Here is an 18,477-nt window from a genome sequence, read left to right as displayed (position 1 = left end):
TAAATAATTTGTTGGCAAAGAAAAGGGGAAAATATCCCACTTTTGTCATTTCTGCTTATAGTTTCACTTGAAAAACAAGGAAAATGGTACTCTTATTCAATTTATCCAACCTACCCATGCAAATCCACTTAGGGCTGGGCCAGGGTGCCTACGCAGGAGGCCTTTCACCAGGGCTCAGCACCCTGTGGACGGGCTGGGCATGCACCCCGAGCTCTTCCGCGAGCCGCAGTGCCCTTTGCTGTTCTTCTCTGGGGCTACCCTGGCCTGGGAAAGCTTCCAGGTGGCTGGGGAGCGAGGTAACACCACGAGTCAGACTCGTTTGAGGGGGCGAGGACACGGCAGCCGGGGCGAGTGCTGGCTTGCATGGGATGCATGAGCCGGGGAGGATGAGTTTCAGCCGAGGAGGAGCTGCAGGGCCCCTGGGGCAGCCACACCGGAGGGGACAGCATGGGGACACGGCGGGGCTGGGGCACTCGTCACCATCCTGTCCCCAAAGCCAGGAGGGTGCTTGAGCTCCTGAGCTGCATCCCTGCAAAATCTGCCCGCGTCGGGACAGTTCCTGAAAAGCTGCAGATACAACCGCTGGCCCATCTGGTATAAATAACTTCTTGGCTTTGCTGCCGTGTTTTGTTATGACTTACTATAGAAACACGAAGCTCCATTTGAATGAAAATGAATCATAATTTTCTGTATGCCTTTTCCCCTTGAGTGAAATCCTGTTAAACCATTCCTCTACACTCACTGGAATACTTTTCTTCTTCTCCTTCTCTTTCTCCTTTTCCTCTTTCTCCTTCTCCTTTTCTTCCTCCTCATTTTCTTTCTCCTTTTCTTTCTCCTCCTCCTTCCCTTCCTTCTCCTCCTTCTTCTTCCTCTCTTCAATTTTTTAGGTCCTAAAATAGCAAATTCCAGCTGACTGCTTTCAAGGCAACGAGGCACCCGCAGGATTGTGGGAGCGTTGCTCAAATCAGCAGAGAAGCTAACTAAGCTGCCAGGAAACAATATTAAAAAAAGACGGAGAGAGGGGGGGAGGTGGATCTCGTCCGCCGAGCGCCAGCTCCATAAATCAAAGCGCTGCGGTCGGAGCAGAGCCGAAACCTCGCTTCTGCCCTGCTCCACCCCGGCGCAGCTCTTTGTGCTCGGTGTGGTGTGGGGCAGGGCACGGACCTGGCCGCTCCGGTTTGCAGCCCCGCGCGTTCACACGGCGCCGCTCGGCCTCCTGCGTGTGAGCCGGTGCCCAGCCTGTGCTGCTCTCCTCGAGTTTGTGCCAAAGGCAGCCGTGGAGAGACACGAACCCAATCCTCTGGGGACCTGCAGATGGGAGCCACCGTGCGCAAAACCAGTTTGAGACCAGTTCGGTCCCCGTTCCCAAAGCAGCAGCGATGTGCCGGCTCGCTCTGCAGCTGCCAAATCCCCCAAACCCTTCCCCAGGTTGATGTTGGGAGGTGCAGGAGCTGGTACAAGGCTGGGGAGCCCCCGCCTTACCCCCTCGCCGGGTGCAGGTGTGTGCCGGAGCCGGAGCAGCCTCCCCGGCCACATACCTGGCGGGGACGTGGCCGCGCGGCACCGCACGCGGGACAAGTCCCGATGTGCTGCCAGCCACCCTGCGAATTCCTGAGCGCTGCGTCAGCCGGCGACGGCAAACAGGCCTGCTCGGCACGGGCAGGAAATCTGCCCCCGTGTAGGAAGAGATTAACAACCAGGCGAGGAAGGAGGAGGCGAGCGGATCACCCCAGGGGCAGCCGTACGGGCAGGGGAGGGATGTGGGAACGTAACTGCGCCTCCAGCCAAGCTGGGAGCAGCGGGACATGGGAGCACTGCTTTTGGTTCCCCCTCAGCTTCCTCCTGGTGCCAGCAAAAGCACACCCCAACACGTCTGCCCCATCCTGCTGCAGTCCCACAGGCAGTCTGCAGACCTCAGCCCGCTGCATTTGGGACATTTTTTGCTACCTGGAGGTCTGGCTGTGCACAAACTCCTGCCGGGCCCGTGCACAGGCTGCAGAAGCTCAGCTCCCCTGCGCCCTGCGTTTATTTGCCTTTCCAGCTGATAAAACCATGCACTCGGGGTGTGTGTGGGGGGGTTGTTTGCAGAGCCAAAGCCACTTCACCATCAGCCTGAGCACGGTGAGGCTGCCCCGCTGCCAGCAGCTCGGCTGGCTCCACAGCAGGCCCAGCACTGCAGGCACCGTGCCTCAGTTTCCCCACTGCCCTTTGGATATCTCTCACCACAGCCCTGCAGATCAGCTCCCCATGGTCGGAGGCTCGGGGAACGTGGCTTTATTTCTGCTGTGTGGACGAGCCGTGGCCCAGCCCAGCGGCTGCCCCAATTTGGGGTACCTGAGGCTCCATTTCCATGGTGCCAAGCATCCCCCGCAGCACCCCTTGCTCTTCTTCAGCCCCATCTATGGCCAGATCCGGACCCGGGGGGGCTCAGCAAATCCCCTTCCCCAAACCACAGCCGGCACCCGGTGGTGCTGGGGGGCTGCCTCCGCGCCCCCCCTTGCCAGCACCGCGCTGCGGGGCGCTCCTTGCGGCAGCCGGGGAGGGAAAAGGGAGCTGCGGGCGGGGCTGGGGGGGGGCACGGCCGGGACACAAAGGCCGGGGGCTGCTCCGGGGCGGGCCGATGCGCGGGGCTCCCGGCTCCAGGCTCCTCCTCTGCCGCCGCCGCCGCTGCCGCCGCCGCGCCGGGGATGCTGCGGCCGGGAGCGCACCGGGAGCCCCGCGGAGCGCAGCGCAGCGCCCGGCACCCAGCGGGCACCCGAGGTGGGCCAACCCCGCGGCTTGGGGAGGGGGAAAAGGGGGGACAGGGGAGGAAGGGGACAGCTCCGGGGGTGGCCTCCCGCGCTGCTCCGAGGCGGCCGGGGGCGAGGAACGGAGCGCAGAGCCTCGCCGAGGGGGTGCCGCGCACCGGGAGGGGGTACCCGGGGCGCAGCCGGTGCCGGGGTGCTCAGCGCAGCGCTGGGCACCGCCTGGAGCCGCCGGTGGCACCGCTCGGAGCTCGGGTACGCGGAGCGGGGGGTGCTGCCCACGGTTTGGGGGGGTGAGGACGGGAGCCCCCCGGCTCGGAGGTGCCCCCGGAGCATCCCAAAGCGAGCGCGGCCCCGGCTGCGCGGCCCCGTGGGGAGCGGGGCCCGCAGGGGCTCGGCTCTGCCCCTTCGCTCCCCGCCAAGTCTGGGAAACTTCTTCTGGAGGCGGCGGGGAAATTCCGCGCCTTCAGCGCCCGGCTTGGGGCTGCTGCTGCTTGCACAGAGCCCCAAGTCCCCCGGGGAGGGAAAGAAAGGAGCGGGGGGTTTTTGGGGTGCTGCTGGCACCCAGCCTTCTCCAAGAAAGGGGACTGCGTGCCCGTGTCAGGAATTATCCACCGGTGGTGCCCGGGTGTGTGGGGCAGGACGGGCAGCGAGCGGGTGGGTGGGAGAGGGTTGGCAAGGCTGGGGTCTGGGGGTGGGGGGCACCTCTGGGTGCAAGCCCCGAGGGTTTCGGGGTGCTGGCGTGGCTGCGTGTGAGTGTGTAGCTGGGAATTGCTCCTCTGGCCGTGTTTCAGCCGTTCCTTGGGCGCACGGATGCGTGGCCAGGCTGGTGCTCGTGTCAGCGCCTTGCTCGGTGCGTGTGTGTGTGCAGGGTGCACGGAAACACACGGGGGGAGGTCAGGGCTGCCTGCAGGACACGCAGCCTTCAGGTCCTGGAAAGCCGAGGATTAACCTCAGCCTGTGAAAGCAGTGCTCCAGCGGGGCTGTGGCTGTGGCAGGGCTCAGCTCCGGGCTGTCACTGCTCACTGCTCCGCACGGCTGCGGCTGTCTCCTGCCCTGGCACAGCTTGGCACGGCACGGCGCAGCACAGCACGGCACGGCAGGGCTCCCCTCTTCACTCCTCTGGCTGGGGAGTTTGCACCTGGCCGTCTCCGAAGGGAAACTGCAGGGAACACCTCGCTTTTCCTCATGGTTCAGGAGTTTTTGGCCACGGGAGCAGCTTCCCTGCGGGGTCCAACACACGCAGCTTGGCCCAGGCTGGTGGAGGAGCCCCCAGAAGCTCCCACCCGACCCCACCAAGCACAACCGTGCCCACACACCCCAGTCCCAGCTGCATCACTGCTACGAGCCCCTTTTCCCCTGGGTCTTTCCAGTTGTTTTTTTTGTCACCCCCTTCTGCTAACACCCCCGGTGCTGGTGTCAGCCCCTTCCAGCTGTGCCGTGCCCCCAGGAACCTCTTCACGCGAGGCTGTGGGAGCACCCCGGTGCCAGGAGATCTTCTTGCAGTGCTCACGAGTGAGCTGAGGCCTCTGCACCCCTCGCACACATGGCTCGGGGTGCTCACAGCGACGGGAGCAGCACCCAGCCCATCTCCCCGAGCAGCTCCCGCGCCCGACCACATTCCTCCGGAGAGCCCGGAGAGCTTGTTTTCCTCTCCGAAGGCTGCGGCGAGTGCAGTGCAAGCAGGAAAAAAAAGAGTCCTCGCGAGTCTCCGCTATCAGCCCTCCCGATAGCATCGCTGCAGACGCTGATTAACCTCCCTTTGAAATAATTGCCAGGGGAGAGCCTGCCCAGCTGCTCCCCGCCTGGACCCAGCCTCCTATATCGGCCCCGCAGCACCGACGTGCCCAGCTCACACCTACACGAGGGTCGAGCACCTCCGAGGGTCTGCGGAGCCCCCCCCAGTGCCCATTTTGTGGTATCCCCCTTGCAATTAATCACCAGGGCCGTTAATCAGTGGGACAACGGCTTGTAAGCGCGAAATCGTCAGAGTGGGGGCAATTAATGGCAGCTGCAAAAGTGCACTCGGGGGCAAATCGCGTGCTTGGGGGGGGTTGGCAGCCCCTGCCGTGCCCCCAGCTGTGCCCGTGCCCCTCCTGCTCCCCGGTGACCCCCTCCTCCTGGCCCCGCGGGCTGCTAAATTGGTCCCGAGTCGTTCCCTGCCACCCACCCCTTAGTCACTCCTCCCTGGCAGGCAGCGCTGCGGAGCGGTGGGAGGCAAACGAATGCGAGACTCGGGCAGGGAAAGGAGGTTTCAAGGGTTTCGAGCAAAGCCCTGCGGGTTTGGGGACCTCCAGGGCAGGCGTCCCGTGCTGAGGGTGCAGGGGGCAGCACATCGGGCACATGAGGAAGGAAAAAAAAGGGGAACCCAACCCACACAGGAGCAGGGATGCTGCCCCAGCCAGCTGCTGCTGCTCTCCTGTCCCGTGCCTCCCTCTGATGATATCGTGCCTCCCTCGAGACCATTCAGAAACCCGTCCCCGCCTGCAGCAGCAAGATCCCAGCTCCAGGCACGCTCGGCGGGACGCTCGGTCACCCCCAGACACCCCACGGTGCGAGGAGCTGCGTGGCCAAGTGTGAAATGATAGTAGCACCGCTCCAAGCTGCTGCTACCGCCGCTTCCCAACCTCCTGCGCTTATAAATATTTTTCCTGGAGGTGGCCGAGCCCCCCCCTCGCCTGATTTCCCTCCCGTTGCCTGCTCACGGGGCTGCCCTGGGTGCGTGGTGGGCTGGCTGCAGCTGCAGCAGGGCGCACGGAGCAGGGCACGGGGAGCGGCGGTGCGGCAGGAGTGGGCAGGACCTGCGTGGATGGTTGCCATTGGGGATTAGTTAAAAATAGCAGGGAATGCACAAAGATTTGGCACGTGGGTCACCGAGGCTTTCCTGCACGGGTTGTTTGCTGGCGGTGGGTTTTTGTGCACGTTGATGTTCAGAGAAGCCCCCCTTGGGTACGAAGGCTCAGTGGGCTGGTGCTGGGGAGTGCTGGATGTGTGCACGTGTGGCCACTGCCTGGTTTTGGAGAGCAAAATCCAGGGCAGGGGGCACCCCGTGGCACAAACAGGGCTGGGATTACACCAGAGCTGTCAGAGAGCCCCGTCCCTGCCCCGCTGTGCAGCTGGGGTCTCAGGGCAGCAGCGGTGCCGTGGTCCAGACCTTCCTCTTCCTCGCACACTGAGTTCTCCTCCAGGGCTGGACAGGGATCTTGTTCACCTCCTCAGGCCTCCGAGCAAGCTGGCTCCTTCCAGCAGAGGGTAGCACAGCGTGTGCCTGCTCCCCTCCTGGCCAAAGGGGCTCCGAAATTATTTATCCCCCTCTGCCAAACCTCTCGCCCTGGACAAGTGGAGTTCCTCTCCTCCACCGGTGTTTTTTAAGGCATTTATTGAGTTTTCCTGCATGCAGAAGGGATAAACGTGGCCACTGGCCATATTGCACAAGCAAAGGAAAGGATGTCAGAGGTTGGAGCTCAGAAGTTGGAAGGAGCATGTCGGTGTTTCATCACCTTTTAGCGAGACTCCAGTGGTAACAACAGCAAAACCAGAACCACACCAGCAGACAAACTGCCCCAAAATGCAAGCGCCCGTGTTTATTTTTTTAAAGAATTACACGGCATCTCCATAAGCCAGTTACGGACGATCTCGTTTAAAGGTTAATTGGATATTCCTCGCAGCTTTGATGCACATTTCTCTTCGGAGACACTCGCTCCGTTTGGCAGCCAGGCATTAAAGGGGTGGTGTTCACCATGGGCCAAGGCTGAAAAAAAAAGAGGAGGAGGGAAATAGGAAGCGAGAACTGAATTTGCCTTTTTGTTTTTTGTTTTTTTTTTCCCCTTCTGTGGCTGCTGCGCTGAAGGGCTGAGGACTTTTAACACTCTGGAGAGCAAGAGAAGGAGGTGAGGGAGGATGAGGAGGCAGCGGCAGCGCAGCAGATGCTCTCCACGGCAGGGACCGAGCCTGGTTTTTCATCAGCAGGCAGAAGTTGCCTTTTCTCAGCTCCCTCTTGGCGGAACATCGCGCAGGGTACAAAAATACCCGGCATTTAGGCACATCACGGCACAACTGGTGTCTCAGACGGGGAAGGACAGCGCCGAAATATTGCCTGGCTCCCTTCTGGGGCTGGGGAGCTGTGAATCCAGGCATGAACCTGGCCCGGAGAGGTTCAGCTGGGTGGCAGATCTCAATCGAGGTCTTACCTCGAGGGCAGGAGCAAGGAGGGCCGTGCTCCTGGCTGCTTCTCAACCGCCTGGGAGAGGGGGGGAGGCAATAAGAGGCGAGAAGATTGCCAGCGGAGCCCCGTCTCCATGGCAGCCCCGCAGCTCCACTTCTAAATTTTCCCCTGTGCACGGAGAGGATGCTTCTCCTCCGTGTGCTCCGGGGGGGCTGCGGCAAAAGAGCCCCACTTGGGGTGTTTTGTGGCAGCCGGGGAGGGACTGGCTCGTGGAAGAAACCTGTGGCATCAGCAGCTTGGTGTCACCTGGGGGGAACAGGCTCCCCATCCCTCGTTCCTGCCCTGCTCATAATTAGGGGACAGGGGAAGGGACGTGCCAAGCCCGTGGAAGCAGAAAGCTGGGAGGAGAAGTATCTAGGGCACGTCTCGAGTTACGTGAAGTTCTTGCTATTTCTGGCTGGACCCTTTGCATCGCCTAGACCCCGATGAAAGCGCGTGGGAGACGTGTAGGACGCCGGAGGCTGCAGCCCCTCGATGAACTTGGGCACCCCGCAGGCTTTGGGGACGGTGCCTGCAGCTCCCCAGCCCCGCTCGGAGGCACCTGCAGGACGCACGGAGCCGCTGAAGCTGCCTCGGGCACACCAGCCCCTCGCAACCATCCTTTTTGGCTGCCCCCCCCCCCCGCCCCCTTCCAAATCCTCACACCCTGGCAGATTGTGTTTTACAGGGTCGGAAATAGACGCGCGAGAAGGGGCCTCGCGGATCCCAAGTGAAAGCCGGGCTCAGCTGTCACCCACCCCGGCACCAGCTGCCAGCCCCAGACGGTTCCCAAAATAAGCAGCACCGTGGTGGGGAGGCGAGGGCCCCCCCCCCCCCTGAAGGCACGGAGCGGCCGCTTCCCACCTGCCAGCCTCATGGGGACGGGCAGCGAGGGATGCGATCGCCTGCACGGTCTTTTTGGGACTGCGAGCTCCCAGGGATGCTAAAACCCTTCCCAAAAAGTTGCCCCGATAGCAGAAGGGTGCTGCCAGGAGCCTCGGTGCGGAGCGGGTCCTGTCGAGGTGCTGATCCCGGTGCTGCAGGAGGTGGCCGTGCCCAGGTGTGCAAAACCTGCAGGAGACAACCCCCCGAGCTTGCCCGAGTTCCCAATTAGCAGGGCTTTAATTGCAGTATCAGTCGCTCGTTAATGGCAAAAGCCAGATGCTCTGAAGTAAGCTGAAAAGCTCTTTCTCCCCAGCCCGGGAATATTTAACCGCGTCTCGTACAAGTGTTCCCTTTGTACCGGGAGCACGACTGCTCTGACTTGCGTGGGCGCTGCTGAATCACTGACGGGTGCCGAATCGGTGCGAGGCTGCTGGCAGGAGCGGGATGGAGCCGCCAGGAGCTCGGGGAAGCTCGGGGGCCACAGGTGCTTTTCCTTCGCACGGAGGCAGGAGAAGGTTGGAACTGGTTCCCTGCCATATTCCCGTGCAAAAAGGCAGCGCAGCCCTGAGCTGGAGGGCTCTGGGTTTAACCTAAACCAGCACGAGGCTCTGCAGGGATGCAGACACCTGAAGTCACGGGGCTTTGCTGACTCGCCCCGAATTTCTGCAGCTTGTGCAACCGTCCCCGGGCAGGGCCAGGAGCCTCCCTGCTCCCGCTGAGGGAAACGCGGCGGTTTCCCCGCGCAGCGTGAGAGGAAGCTCTCTGCACAGCGGGCGTTGAGTCAATATCCTCCAAAGCTCGCTCTGCCAATATGATTCACGGTCGATTTGAGAAATTCCTCTCATTCTAGCACTGGTTTCCCCAAACGTAGCTTAAGCCAGGTGCCTACAACCTCACAGCGCCGCTTTGCCCTGCTCACCCACAAAGGCCACTTGTCCAGCTCAGGGCTGGGCTCTCCCTCTCCAGATGCCTTGCCCGGATGGGACACGGGTGCATGAAGCTCCTTCGAGCTCTTTCCAAAGCTGACGTGGAGTTTAGCAATGATATTTCGGCTTTCCCAGCAAGGCTGGCAGGAGTTAGGGGTGTGGGATAAGGGACAGCCGAGCCATTCTCCCGCAGGGGCTGGGTGCGAGGAGGCACCGCTTGGCACTGCTGCTGCTGGGTTTCCAAACGGGTACAGATCCCCTTTTGTTGCTTTTCTCCCCGTTGAGCAATTGAACCTTCACCTCCAGGGCCCAAACGGGATCCCAGTAAGAGCCCAGCTGCCAGGGGACAGTGGCAGGCACGGCCCAGCCTCCGACTGCCGCACTGGCAGCGAGCCCACCCCAACCTCTGCCAAACCCACTGCCGGCTCCTCTAACAAGCCCCAGCCAGGGGGTGTGAATTCTCTCAGTGTTCATTGAAATAACATTAAGTGTGATGGACTCCCGGGCTATTAGAGTGGATGTAACATGTAATTGAGGCTGGTTATTCTTCATCTGGAGTGTCCCCCCTCCGCTAATGGCAAATCAGGGCAGAACACATGGCGCGCGCTTTGTGAGCCCCCGATTCAATTCACCCGCTGCCTCCGATCAAAATGATCCCAATGAATGTCAGTGAATGAGCGTGGGGACAATGAAAGGGAGTGAATGAAAGCCTTGTAATGGGGCCCTGCGCCCGCACCGAGCCACAATTGAGCACCTCGAGGACGGCGGCTGCCTGGGCGGCGTTTGAATTCATTCCCATTAGCGCCATTAGGGCGAAGATTACGGGGTTGGGGCAAGGTCGGTGCCTCCAATGGGGCTCTCCAAACCTCGTCGATGCCATTTCTTCGGAGACTGAACCGAGCAGGGCTGGAGGAGGGCACGAGGAGCAAGGGCTGAGCAGGAGAGGCCGAGCAGGGGCATGGAGATGCTCGCACACCCTGGTGTTCACCAGCAGCGAGGACGTGGGGTCCCGGTTAATCCAGCAAATCCCAGTTTTGATTCCAGATCCCAAACCTTGCTCAGTGGGCCTGCTGCTCTCCAAGTTTTGGCTTAAGCCGCCTCTTCATAAAATCGTTTAGTCAGATGTTCCAGGTAGCACGTGCATGGCTTTCCACTGTGGAAATGCCCACATTTTTCCCCCGGGGCCACGTTCTTAGCGTCTCAAAGCCCCAAATCCTTGAGCAAAACAAGGGCACATCACCTGGCAGCGATCGAGGGAAAGAGGAAGGAGACTGCTCCTGGATCCAGCTCTTGGCAGCTGCTGCTGCCTCTGTGTTATTTGTGCATCTCCCAACAAACACCCAAATGTGTGGGTGCATCTGCACAGAAACGATGAATAATAATGCAAGAGGGAAAAGGAGTAGGCGAGAGGGTGCAGGGGAGAAGGAAGCTCTCACATACCGGGGGGAGAAGAACAGGATCAGCAGGGAGGGAGTTTTGCTGCAAAGCCCGGAAAGGAACGAAGGCTCCCACTGCGGTGACCTGGCTGGGGAGAGCAGAGAGAAGGGAACTGCCTGGGAAAACTTTGCGAGGAAAAGGGAAAGGCTTCAAGGGAGCTGTGCCGCGAGGAGATAAGATTAAATTCCTGCAGCAAGGGCAGCGACGGGAGAGTTGTTCTGCGCGTGATTGCGGGCCAGGCATGATCGGATTTGGGAAGGAATGTGGGACGCCGCTCACTTTTTCCCCTCTTGCTGCAAAAGCAAGCGTGGGGCCAGCCCCGATTCCCCCTGCCCAGACAGCCTGGAGCTGCTTTTGTCAGCAGCCTGTGCCCGGGGGGCTGCGTGGTGCTGGGCTGCACCCACAGGGGCGCACGAGGCAGGGCACCCACTGCAGCCGGGGCGCTTGCATCACTCCTATTTTTGTTTTTCCACCCCCATTTTACGCTTTGCAGTATGCCTAACCCAGCTGAACCCTGGGGCTGCTGCCAAGCATGCAAAACCCCTTGATATCTCTCTCTATGCATATGCACACACACATACATATATATATATATGCCTATATGTATATAACGAGTAGTTTTTGGTCGGTTCAGCAAACCAATCTGGCTCCCTGTAGCGTCACACCGTCACTAGATCTGACGCAGGGGAAGCCACGAGCACACACGGAGGCTGAGCAGGGCAGGGGACAAATCCAGGCCCCTTTGGGAGCCCCAGCCCGTGCCCTCTGCTCGCCCGGTGTGCTGCTGAGCTCCCAGCCCCGCTGCCTCCAGCACCTTTTGCTTTCTGCTAAAGCTGTACGGTTGAATGCCAACTCCTCCACGGCTTTCAAAGTGCTCATTTTTAAATCGAAAGAGGGAAGGAGAAGAAAAAGACGTGCCCGGCCCTCCCAGGCATGCGTAGGAGGGCTGGGATTGATTGAAACGCCTCCTGCCAAGAGACTGGAAAGTCCCAGCTCTCTCTCCCCGGTGTTTCTCCCATCTTCTGCAGGCACTCAAAATAAAATAAAATTAATAATAATAAAAAAAATCAAGGAGGCAGCAGCCTGAGGGACACCCACGGGGTGCTCAGGAGCTGCGGACCTGCACCGTAGGGCACCAAAGCTCCCCAAAACCTCAGCCATCGGTGTGCATGAACAGACCGCTGCCTTCCCCTCGCCGGCTCACACATGTTGAACGCTGTCTCCGAGATGCCACAGCGAGAGCTGGCAGCTTTTGTGCTGTGACACTGCCTTTTTTCTTCGGCAGGCAGATACACACAGGCACGGTGTCGGGAACACGCCGGCGGAGCAGCCTTCTGTGCCAATTACCCTGTTCCCTGCAACGCTTCCTCCCCCTCCGCGCACATGATGCCTCTTACCCTGTAGAAATGAATGAATCCGAAGTCATCGATCACTTTTAACATAGCAGCAGCTCAGGCCCCGCTCCTTGCTTGCTTCTCTTAATCTCTCGAAAATGGATTTAGGGATTAAAGTGGATATTCTGTCTTTCTGGGGCTTTTGTCTGACACTTAATCAATCTGGGTCCTCAGGGCACGGAGGTAAAGGAAACAAATAAAGGTGAGGGATGAGCACGGGTTGCAGTTGTCCTGCTCAGGGTGCAGAGGAGCCAGCAGAGGATCCCGACAGAAAGTCAGGACAGGAGGAAACGTGGGAGCAGCTCCCCAGGGCTGTAGGGTGCAAGCAGGCAGCACCCAACCCAAGCATTGACCCCATCCATCCTTTGGGTGCTGAGCACCCCGGTGCAGAGCCCGGCAGCATGGAGCAGTGAGCAGGCAGCGGGGAGGTTTCCGATTGTTCACGCTCCCCAAGTGACTCAGCCACCAAACAATTCCCCTTTTCTCTCCCGGCTTCCTATGCAACCTGGATTTAGCTCACTTTGATTGTGCTCTAATTTCTGCCTACCAGCAGCTCAGCCCCCTTCTCCCCACCTCACCCTTTAATTACCCAGCTGGAAGGTGCATCTCCATTATCTTCCTGACACCGGGAGCCGAGCACTGCACAGGCCACCAGGAGCTGGGATTTTTTTCTCTCTCCCCCCCCTGCTAACAAAGAGAATTAATGCAGAGCCCTGCATACCTCCGAACCGTAATCGCAGCGCTCAGCGCACACACACACAACGCCTCTCCTCTCGTCGTCTTAAGTGCTGCACCGGCATTAAGCGTAATTAAGCCTCACAGCATCCCTTTTCAGGCAGGTTAAGAGGAGCACTGGAAATTGGAGAGAAATCCGGGAGCCAGAGGCTGCTGCAGGAGCAGCTGTGACTGCGCTGAGCGCGGCTGTCGGGAGACCACATCCATCCAGCAGGGCACAAGCCAGTGTTGAAACCAGCCCTTGACAGGCACCACAGATCGCTACGAATCCCTCTCCTTATTTTCAGAGCTTGCTGTGCAGCCCCATGAAGCTCCTGGTGTGCTCAGCCCGTGGGTGCAGGATAGTCACGGGGGTGCAGAATCCCACCCGTCCCCCCTCCCCTACCTTGCTCACCCCTCTTTTTACCCCCACAGGACCTCAGCTCCGGGCTGCAGCGAGATCTTTGCTATGATTGCAGCAGCGGCCGGCTCTGCCTGCTGCCCGGACGCCCCCCAAGCGCGCTGCCCCGCCGGGCCCCGATCCCCACACCGTGTGCCCCCTTCCTGGGAGCAGCATGGGCAGCGTCAGTAGCCTCATCTCCGGCCACAGCTTCCACAGCAAGCACTGCCGAGCCTCCCAGTACAAGCTCCGCAAGTCGTCCCACCTGAAGAAGCTCAACAGGTACTCGGACGGGCTGCTGCGCTTCGGCTTCTCGCAGGACTCCAGCCACAAATCCGGCTCCAAAAGCAGCAAGAATGAGGACTTCTTTTACATCAAGGTCAGCCAGAAGGCGCACGGCTCCCACCGCCCGGACTACACCTCGCTCGCCGGCGGGGAGCTGGGCGGCCAAGCCGGCACCAGCGGCGTGGATTTCGGGACGCCCACGCCGCAGAAGCTGATGCCCTTCCCCGGTCAGCTGGACGTGGTCAGTAGGGGAGAAATCGTCCCAGATATGGGGGTCCCTGCCCCGTGGTGGCAGCAGTTATGGGGTGGGGAAGTGCATGGGGCTGGTCTCTGATGGGTTTTATCACAAGGCTGCAGCTGGAGGGGTCTCTGTGCTTTTGGGGGAGGCAGAAGGGATGAAGGAAAGGTGCTGACGTGGTGTGGGTTTGTGTCGACGGGCTCTGCTCTTCCCGCAGGGTGCAGAGAAGCCCGCTGCACGACCCACCGCCTTCAAGCCGGTGCTGCCCCGCTCCGGTGCCATCCTCCACTCCTCCCCGGAGAACGGGGGGCACCTTCCCCAGCAGCTTCACCCCCCGGACAAAGGCAAGGAGCAGGAGCTGAAGCCGATGCCGTGCTCGGGGGGGTTGTCCGACTCGGGCAGGAACTCCATGTCCAGCCTGCCGACGCACAGCACCAGCAGCAGCTACCAGCTCGACCCCCTCGTCGCCCCCCTGGGGCCCATCAGCCGCTTCGGGGGCTCGGCGCACAACATCATGCAGTGCGCCGTCATCCAGGACAGCAACATGATGAGCCTCAAGGCCATGTCCTTCTCCGACGGGGGCAACAAGATCCTCAACCCCGGCAAAGCCCCCAACCACCACGCCGCCGAGAAGACCACTTGCATCCGCTCGCCCATCTCCACGGACGAGTCCACCATCCAGGAGCTGGAGCAGAAGCTGCTGGAGAGGGAGGGAGAGCTGCAGGAGCTGCAGCTGAGCTTCGAGGAGAAGGAAATCAGCTCCTGCCAGGCCTACGAGGAGAAGCAGCGGCGCTGCAAGGAGGAGCTGGAGGGCCTCAAGCAGAAGTGCAACAGCAAGCTCAAGCAAACCTCGCAGAAAACCCAGCGGACGCAGCAGGTCCTCCACCTCCAGGTCTTCCAGCTGCAGCAGGAGAAGAAGCAGCTCCGGGAGGAGTTGGAGAACCTGATGAAGGAGCAAAACCTGCTGGAGACCAAGCTGAGGTCCTACGAGAAGGAGAAGACCAGCTTCGCCCCGGCTCTGGAGGAGACTCAATGGGAGGTAAGCGGCACCGGGACGGGGCCGAAAGCAAAGGGTGCACGGGGGAGGAGATGGCTCCAGCACCAGCAGCAAACCAGCAGCTTTTCCCCATTTTATACCCACACCTTTAGCAGCACGGGGGGCTGAGCAGTGCAGGGGGGAGCGTGCAACCAGCCCATGCCCCTTCCATACCCAGGAGGTGGATATTTAAGCCAAGGAGAGTCCCAGTCTGTCACCTGGTGGCTCTCAGCTGTGGCTCGCTGCCCCTTTAGCCCCTCGGTGCTTCACATCGTATGAGGAAAAAACTACTACATTAAATAATAATAATAAAAAACTCAGTCATTAAAATAACTTAGTGCTTCCAACCTCCAGCGCAGGGATTTTCAGGCTGCCTGCCCCGAGGGAGCAGCAGGGGGCTGCCGTCCCACAGACCTTGCTGTGGTCATTTATTAAAAAGCAGTAAAACCTCCCACCCCACACCAAAGCTTGATTTTCTTACTGATTGGGTGTCAACTGGGTGTCAAAGACACCCCAAGTTATAGGATATGATCCCAATCCCTCCCCGTAAACCCTGCCACCATCCCACCCACGGGGTCCCACCAAGAGTAGCTGATGCTGACACCCAAAAGCCATCCCTGGGATCATCAGTCCCAACCCTAATGGGGCAGAGGGGGGAGCTCAGTGGGATTTTGCTGCCCTGCGCCCATGGGTGCCCCATCCTGTGGGGTTCAACACCACCGTGGGTGCTCCCCGAGCACCCTAACCTGGGTGCTGCCTCCCTGCCCGCAGGTGTGCCAGAAGTCGGGGGAGATCTCCCTGCTGAAACAGCAGCTGAAGGAGTCCCAGACCGAGCTCAACACCAAGACCTCCGAGATCCTCAGCCTGAAGGCTCAGCTGAAGGAGGTGAGGGCCAAGATGGACGGGCTGGAGATGAAGACCCAGGACCTGGAGGGCTCCCTGCGCACCAAAGCCATGGAGCTGGAGGTGTGCGAGAACGAGCTCCAGCGCAAGAAGAACGAGTCCGAGCTGCTGAGGGAGAAGGTGAACCTGCTGGAGCAGGAGATCGTGGACCTGCGGACGGAGCTGGCCGTCCTCAAGGAGCAGCTGAGCGAGGCCCGGGACGGGGCCAGGCCCTGCCCGGCCATGGCGGACGATGCTCAGGCCCTGCAGGGAGAGGTGGAGAGGCTGAGGGCCGAGCTGAAGGCCGAGCGGGACAACAACGAGCAGATGACCTCCGGCTTCCAGCACGAGCGGCAGACGTGGAAGGAGGAGAAGGAGAAGGTGATTCACTACCAGAAGCAGCTGCAGCAGAGCTACCTGCACATGTACAAGAGGAACCAGAACCTGGAGAAGATGCTCCAGCAGCTTGCCGCTGGGGAAGACGGCAAGGAGCCCATCGAGCTGGACATACCCGGCGCCGACGTCCCCTACGAGGACATCATCGCCACCGAGATCTGACCCCTTCTCCTCCTTGTACAGTCGAGATGAGCCATGTATTTATTAGCGGAGCTGGCGGCCTGGCCAGCTCCTCTCCCTCCCCGCGTCGCCCCGCGGCGTGCCCGCCGCTGCCTGTCGTGTTGCAGAGGTGAAGAAGCCACTCGTGCCAATGGTGACGTGCCAGCAGCCCCCCTCATCCTCCCTGCCCCTCAGTAGGACCGAGAAGCTGGTGACGGGGGCGGGCAGGGCAGCAAAAGCTCGGGGAACAAAATGAAGCAGGACCCCCGTGGTGGCACGGCTCTGGGGACATCACCAGCTTCGAGAGGAAAAGCCCCCAGCACATCGCCACCGCAGCCTGGGGAAAGCACGGAGCTGCTCTCGAGTTATTGATCTTTCACCAGCTGAGGTTGGGCACACTGGGAGCCACGGAGCCAGCCCGTGTGCCCCAGCTGAGGCTGGAAGCCCTGACCCCTTCCTCCTGTCCTCCAGCTCCAGCAGTGCCTCGGGAAGGACCCTGCACACACACACACACACACGCACGCACACACTGATTTGCACCCATGGACGGGAGCAACCCTCAGCATGCCCCGTGCACAGGGGGAAGCAGCAGCTCCCGGAGGGACTCACGGCCATCAGCTCGCCCGAGGCACCTGCCAGGAGGTGCCCGGTTCCCAGAGGTGCCTCTCGGGAAGCAAATCGCCTTCCAGCTTCAGGGAGCAGAAGGTGGAAGTAGCCAGAAATCAGCAGGGCTTTCTATTTTTAAAGAAAACCCGGAGTGAAATGCTTCCTGCCTTCTCTGTATCTTTTTAGAGTCGCAGCAACCAAAAATGCAGATTTTTTTCCCCCCCTATTCTCCCACCACAGCAGTCACTCCTGCCCCAGGCTGAGCCAGCACCCAGCACCAAGCCCCTTACACCCACCACCCACATCGGCATCACCTCCCACCCACAACCACCATGCACCTGCACGTCCCTCGTCCCCATACCCTCACCCGAAGCCCCCCAGTCCCTGCTGCGGAGCTCAGGGACCCTCCGGCGTGCCCACAAACACAGCTCAGTGCCCCTCACCCCGCTCCAGCCAGCCGGCACACACAACACACAGAAACCAGTCCGTGCCTTCTGTACCGCCCCGGCACATCCCTGCTGAGCCCAAGCCACGGCCCGCTGGAGAAGAGCAAACCCCAGACTCCAAATCTGGCCCTTGAGATGCAGGGCAGGGATGGCCACAACGTCGGGATGGCCACCACATTGGGACGGCCACCCTGTGCCCAGTTTTGGAGAGCCAAAAGAGCAGGGGATTAGGGATGGCTCCCAGTGCCTAAAGCACAGGCTCCGCACCCAGCTCCTCTCCAGCTGGGATTTTCTGCATCACCCAAGCCATATCCTTGCCCCAAGCGGCTCTGTCCCCCCCAGCACACCCCCCAGCCGAGCCAGAGCCCCTCTCCCACGAGCTTTTCCCGTGCCAAATGCGCGCAGGCGGGCACGGAGAGCCCTGCCCGTCCACCCAGCCCCGTTCCTGCCCGTCCCCGTCCCCGTGCCCCCGTCCCCGTGTCCTCAGCAGCCAGCGCTGTACGATGTGATCGCCCGGAGGCGTCGCCGTGCTGCCTTTGCACAACGCTGTGTGTGACCGTATGCATCGCAGATGTGTCGCTCCCCGGTGTGAGTAGCGGCTGCCCTGCCCCGCGGCGGCCGCAGCCTGTACAGATAATTATTTTTTTTCTGCAGGTTTTTTTTTTGTTGTTTTCCTTTTTTTTTTTTTTTTTGGATGTTATTTCTGGTGACTGATGTAAACTACTGGTAATTTTATGGTTTTATTTATAAATAAATTTTTTTAAAACTTCCCTTGGGCTCTCCGAGTGCCTGCTTCGGTGGCAGTCAGAGCACTTCTGCCACCAGTGAGCACCCAAATTTCTCCGTGCCCCTCTCCAGGACACATCACCCCCCCAATCAATGCACCATCTATCACAGCAGGCACCACGATCCCCTTTGGGGACATCTTTCCACCTGGCCCTGCTCGTTTCCAGCCCTGCCAGTGCTTTCCTGCATGGGCAAGCGGCGTTATCTCTGCTTTGCAGCTGGGATAACCCATGCAAGGCAAAGCAGCGAGCGAGTGTGGGGGTGCTGGAAAGGAGATAATCCCCCCTCGTCCTCCCAGCCCTGCAGACGGGTCGATTTTTGTCCCTTCCCAGCAATGGAGCCAGAGAAAACAATTACAGAGATACAGAGAAAACACCTTAGCAAAAGCCAGCGCATGTTTTGACTATTTAACACTGTTTTTACCCAAAACTGGGAACACAAAACAAGGGGAGCACTCCAGCTGCAGACAAAACCACTCGTCCTGACCCGCCAGGCTGCTCCGTGCCCCAAAACCACGGCCGGTACCAGCCCCAGCCCTGCTTTCCAGGGAAACCTTGGCATCGCTGGCGCTGCCTGGGGCATGAGGCAGGTTTATTTTTAGAGCCTTTGAAAACTGCCGAGGAGAAAGCAGCGAGAAAGCCGTGCGTGCGAGCCCAATCTTCCCTGAGTGGCACCTTCTGTTGCAAAACACCTCCGGGTGCCTCCGGCTCAGCCGGGCTTATCCCCGTGTTTGGGTTTAGGGCAGCGGCAGGGAGGAGCCCCTGGGCCCGCTGCTGTCCCAGCTCATCCTAAATTATCCCAGGGAACGTCCCCAGCCCACGGAGGACACAATAGGACAGGGCAATGAGGACTTAACGGGGCCACCTTTGTCCTGATGTGGTGCCGTGGCCCCACTGCGGTGACAGCCCAGCAGCCAGGGCAGGGAGAGGGGAATGGGAA

General features: G+C 60.3%; 1 protein-coding gene across 1 annotated transcript; it reads left to right on the top strand.

The window, feature by feature from the left end:
- Positions 1-2,669: 2,669 nt before the first annotated feature.
- Positions 2,670-17,467, top strand: LZTS1 (leucine zipper tumor suppressor 1). Its single transcript, XM_082779411.1, has 4 exons — positions 2,670-2,760; positions 12,740-13,230; positions 13,445-14,266; positions 15,035-17,467. Exons 2-4 carry the CDS (start codon positions 12,880-12,882, stop codon positions 15,701-15,703), a joined length of 1,842 nt encoding a protein of 613 aa, XP_082635537.1. The 5' UTR covers positions 2,670-2,760; positions 12,740-12,879; the 3' UTR covers positions 15,704-17,467.
- The last annotated feature ends 1,010 nt before the right edge of the window (positions 17,468-18,477 follow it).

The sequence above is a fragment of the Aythya marila genome (assembly GCF_965140915.1).
Source record: "Aythya marila genome assembly, chromosome: 26".
NCBI classification, from domain to species: domain Eukaryota; kingdom Metazoa; phylum Chordata; class Aves; order Anseriformes; family Anatidae; genus Aythya; species Aythya marila.
The sequence above is the reverse complement of the archived record's forward strand: the minus strand, read 5'-3'. Positions and strand labels throughout refer to the sequence as shown.

Coding starts and splice junctions, on each gene's coding strand:
- LZTS1 (XM_082779411.1), top strand. CDS start 12,880: ATGGGCAGCGTCAGTAGCCTCATCTCCGGCCACAGCTTCCACAGCAAG. Junction 13,231..13,444: donor TCCCCGGTCAGCTGGACGTG/GTCAGTAGGGGA, acceptor CTCTTCCCGCAG/GGTGCAGAGAAGCCCGCTGC. Junction 14,267..15,034: donor TGGAGGAGACTCAATGGGAG/GTAAGCGGCACC, acceptor CCCTGCCCGCAG/GTGTGCCAGAAGTCGGGGGA.